The sequence below is a fragment of the Myxine glutinosa genome, chromosome 13, assembly GCF_964187855.1.
Source record: "Myxine glutinosa chromosome 13, kmMyxGlut1.1, whole genome shotgun sequence".
Classification (NCBI taxonomy): Eukaryota; Metazoa; Chordata; class Myxini; order Myxiniformes; family Myxinidae; genus Myxine; species Myxine glutinosa.
This window is the reverse complement of record NC_136273.1, coordinates 26,095,239-26,099,921: the sequence shown is the minus strand read 5'-3', so window position 1 is coordinate 26,099,921 and position 4,683 is coordinate 26,095,239. Positions and strand designations below refer to the sequence as shown.

The 4,683-nt window shown below is 39.6% G+C and overlaps 1 protein-coding gene across 1 annotated transcript; it reads left to right on the top strand.

Annotated features, from left to right (window-relative positions):
- Nucleotides 1-400: 400 nt before the first annotated feature.
- LOC144888732 (uncharacterized) lies at nucleotides 401-3,070 on the top strand. The gene is made up of 2 exons (XM_078767884.1): nucleotides 401-1,108; nucleotides 1,198-3,070. The coding sequence occupies exons 1-2, from the start codon at nucleotides 1,013-1,015 to the stop codon at nucleotides 2,761-2,763; spliced, it is 1,662 nt and encodes a 553-aa protein (XP_078624010.1). The 5' UTR covers nucleotides 401-1,012; the 3' UTR covers nucleotides 2,764-3,070.
- Nucleotides 3,071-4,683: the final 1,613 nt, after the last annotated feature.

Here is a 4,683-nt window from a genome sequence, read left to right as displayed (position 1 = left end):
TCATTGGCTGAAGCATCATTGTATATTAGGGTGCATCAAACGCCCTTAGGTTCTTGGATTTTAATGTCTATTCTCTCAAATGTTACACTTGTTGGTAGAAGTATGTATGCAAAAAATAAATGAAATCAGAGGTGGTCCTGGGTGGCCACCGGCCACTTTTATATATTTAGGGCCATTTTCGGGGCCGCACTATGTAAAAATGTTTGATTTTGTTATTTTACACCCAAACCTAGTCATGTTTGGTATCAAATTGAAGGTCTTGATGAGAGGAATACAAATATAACAATTTTATGCAAAAAACGATGGTTTGATAATTAGTTTGTATTTTTACATGAATGAAATCGGAGGTCTAATCGTGGGTCCCATACTAGTAGTCTAATAATATCCTTTATGTTCTTTCAGATGGCAGATAAGAAGACCAGATTAGCAAGTGCCATTTTTGGTCTTGGCAATGCTTTTACAGAAGCAGATGGTACATTGACAGGAGTCCGCCTCCCAACTTGCCGGCAGGTTCTTCGATGCGTGATGTGGTACATCCAGAAAGAAATATGTGAAGGCAAACAAACTCAGCCACTGAAATGGAAATCTGCCAGCATCGTCCTTATCCAGCTGAAAAAATTCTACACTAAAGCAAATATTCCTATGCTTTCAGACCATCAATGCTGCAAACTAATACTTGACCTTCTTAATGACAATAACAAATTGCGTCAAATACCTGTTTCTCGCCGAGAATCTCCAAGCACTTTGGCTAAGTTGCAAACCATGAATGAACGTCTTGATAAGACCTTTGGTGTATGGACAAAAGATGCAATGACAAACATTAAGAATGAGGAAGATAGAGTATTTTTAGAGTCAATGAAATCTGACAGAGTAGCCTCATTTGGTGGTGTTGACAAGAAGAAAGTTGATAAAGATCATAGAAAAGAAAAACGCCTCTTAGCGGAAGCTTCAAGACGAGAACGTCATGAATCATCCAGTGTACAAGAGATGACAATTAGTTCTGTATGCTCTGATGATAGTGACTCTGCAGATAGCTTGGAAGAAACTGAAGAAGAGGCGATTCCAGAGTTTCAAAGGAAGCGTAGTCACCACAGATCAACATATGCAGGTACATCTGCCTTTATTCCTCATGATATTCTGAAAAGACATTCAGTTGTGTCTGTTGCTACTCGACTAAACATAACTCCTGTTCAACAGGTTGCGCTCACCAAAGCTGTAATTCAAGAGGCAGGAGGTGATCCACGTCGTGTGGCCAAGTCGTACTCAACTGCTGATAAGGCTCGACGATCAATAACAAGTGCTATCGCCAAAGATATTCAAGAAAATTGGATCGCCCCAACAGCTGCAACACTTCACTGGGATGGCAAGCAGATACCAACGCTCACAAACAAGAATGTCAAGGAAGAAAGATTGCCAGTGTTGGTTGGGAATGCCACTGATGTAAAGCTACTGGGGGTGGCTAGATATCCTCCTGGAAGTGATAGGTCATCAGGTGACATCATTGCCGAGCACACTTACACGTATCTACATTCATGGAAGTGCAAACAATCAGTTGTCAACTTATGTTTTGACACAACAGCATCAAACACTGGACACGTTACAGCTGCCTGTGTTACCATTCAATCAAAACTGGACCGTGCTCTTCTGTGGTGTGCATGTCGCCATCATGTTGGAGAGGTAATCCTGGATCATGTGTTTGACGTTCTCAAAATTGAGGCATCAAAGTCTCCAGAAGTATCTTTGTTCCAAAAATTCCAGAAGAATTGGGAACGCATATCGCATGCAAAGAATGAAAGTTTAACCAAAATTGACATTTCCATGTACAATGACTATGCACAACAGCTGCTTTTATCCTGCAAAAACAAGGTTTTAAGCACAATCCGCACAAGCGCTTCATACTGTAGGGAAGACTACAAGGAAATGGCACAACTCTGCCAGGTAGTCCTCGATGATGATGTCACAAAACAAGGAACACTCCACAGACCAGGGGCCATGCATAAAGCAAGGTGGATGTCAAAGATTCTTTATTCCATCAAAATATGCCTACTTGAAGAGCAAATTTCTCTACTACCTCGAGGAACTGTAACAACACAACATCAACAGAAAAAACTGAAGGAGTTTGTTGTTTTTGTTGTTTATATTTATTGTGATTGGTGGCTCATATGTCAGTCTGCTTCAAATGCCCCATGGTTTGATTTGTGCTTTTACAAGACTCTGCTCAACTATAAAGCTGTCAACTCAACCATTTCAGTCAGCGCTGTGAAAGCCTTTGATAGACATTTGTGGTATTTAACCCCAGAACTGGTTGTTTTGGCACTGTTCAGCAATGCAATTCCTCAAAAGGATCGTCGTGCCCTTGCAGATGTGTTACTGGCCATACAACCAGATGAAATGCCAAGCACTCCAAAACACCGCTACGGTTCTGGATATGGCAAACCGTCATTTCCAAAAATTACAGAAGCGACAACCCTGGCTGATCTTGTGAACGAGGACTCGTGGTTTACAGTAAACCTTCTTCACCTAGATATGACCTTCCTAACAGAGGATGTTGACACTTGGCAGAACAATGAGCACTTCAAGGCAGCCAAGTCCATTGTGGATGGGCTTAATGTTGTGAATGACCCTGCGGAGAGAGCAGTAAAGCTCGCAACTGATTTTGTCTCAACTGCAAGAAGAGAAGACCACTTCCAAAATCTTCTTCAAGTGGTTGAATGTGACCGCAAAGCGAGGCCAAATTTGCGGAAACGAGCAAAGTTGGAGTAGTGACATTGGCGTTGTGCTTAATACATTTTCAAACTTTTAATCAATGAAAGTACAATACTACAACACTGTACTACAACTTTGTAATATGAAGAACGATTTTGGTTAATTTTACATTGACATGTAAGGTTGTTTTAACTGTTTGATATTAGGCATTTAGTAAAAGTAGGACTTTACTTTTGTATATAGGTATAATGGTTAATTTTACATTATCTTGTAGTTAATTTTACATTATCTTGTAAAGTAGTTTAGCTGTGGCCCTAAATGGCCCTAAATATATAAAAGTGGCCGGTGGCCACCCAGGACCACCTCTGATTTCATCTATTTTTTGCATACATACTTCTACCAACAAGTGTAACATTTGAGGGAATAGACATTAAAATACAACAACTTTTTGAAAATCATGGGGCGTTTGATGCACCCTATTGTATATCAGGGTAGCATCATTGGCTGAAGTATCATTGTATATCAGGGTAGTTTCATTGGCTGAAGTATCATTGTATATAAGGGTAGTATCATTGGCTGAAGCATCATTGTATATCAGGGTAGCATCATTGGCTGAAGCATCATTGTATATAAGGGTAGTATCATTGGCTGAAGCATCATTGTATATCAGGGTAGTATCATTGGCTGAAGCATCATTGTATATCAGGGTAGTATCATTGGCTGAAGCATCATTGTATATAAGGGTAGTATCATTGGCTGAAGCATCATTGTATATAAGGGTAGTATCATTGGCTGAAGCATCATTGTATATCAGGGTAGTATCATTGGCTGAAGCATCATTGTATATAAGGGTAGCATCATTGGCTGAAGTATCATTGTATATCAGGGTAGCATCATTGGCTGAAGTATCATTGTATATCAGGGTAGCATCATTGGCTGAAGCATCATTGTATATCAGGGTAGTATCATTGGCTGAAGTATCATTGTATATCAGGGTAGAATCATTGGCTGAAGTATCATTGTATATATTAAAGCGTAGCATCATTGGCTGAAGTATCATTGTATATCAGGGTAGTATCATTGGCTGAAGTATCATTGTATATCAGGGTAGCATCATTGGCTGAAGCATCATTGTATATCAGGGTAGCATCATTGGCTGAAGTATCATTGTATGTCAGTGTATCATTGGCTGAAGCATCATTGTATATCAGGGTAGTATCATTGGCTGAGGTATCATTGTATATCAGGGTAGCATCATTGGCTGAAGCATCATTGTATATCAGGGTAGCATCATTGGCTGAAGTATCATTGTATGTCAGTGTATCATTGGCTGAAGCATCATTGTATATCAGGGTAGTTTCATTGGCTGAAGTGTCATTGTATATCAGGGTAGTATCATTGGCTGAAGTATCATTGTATATCAGGGTAGTATCATTGGCTGAAGTATCATTGTATATCAGGGTAGCATCATTGGCTGAAGTATCATTGTATATCAGGGTAGTATCATTGGCTGAAGTGTCATTGTATATCAGGGTAGTATCATTGGCTGAAGCATCATTGTATATCAGGGTAGTATCATTGGCTGAAGTATCATTGTATATCAGGGTAGCATCATTGGCTGAAGTATCATTGTATATCAGGGTAGTATCATTGGCTGAAGTATCATTGTATATCAGGGTAGTATCATTGGCTGAAGTATCATTGTATATCAGGGTAGTATCATTGGCTGAAGCATCATTGTATATCAGGGTAGCATCATTGGCTGAAGCATCATTGTATATCAGGGTAGTATCATTGGCTGAAGTATCATTGTATATCAGGGTAGTATCATTGGCTGAAGTATCATTGTATATCAGGGTAGCATCATTGGCTGAAGCATCATTGTATATCAGGGTAGTATCATTGGCTGAAGCGTCATTGTATATCAGGGTAGTATCATTGGCTGAAGTATCATTGTATATCAGGGTAGTATCATTG

Bases quoted from the DNA above. Each gene is read 5' to 3' on its own strand.
- LOC144888732 (XM_078767884.1), top strand. From the start codon at position 1,013: ATGATAGTGACTCTGCAGATAGCTTGGAAGAAACTGAAGAAGAGGCGA. The intron at 1,109-1,197 runs GTACATCTGCCT...CCTGTTCAACAG, and splicing joins CCACAGATCAACATATGCAG to GTTGCGCTCACCAAAGCTGT.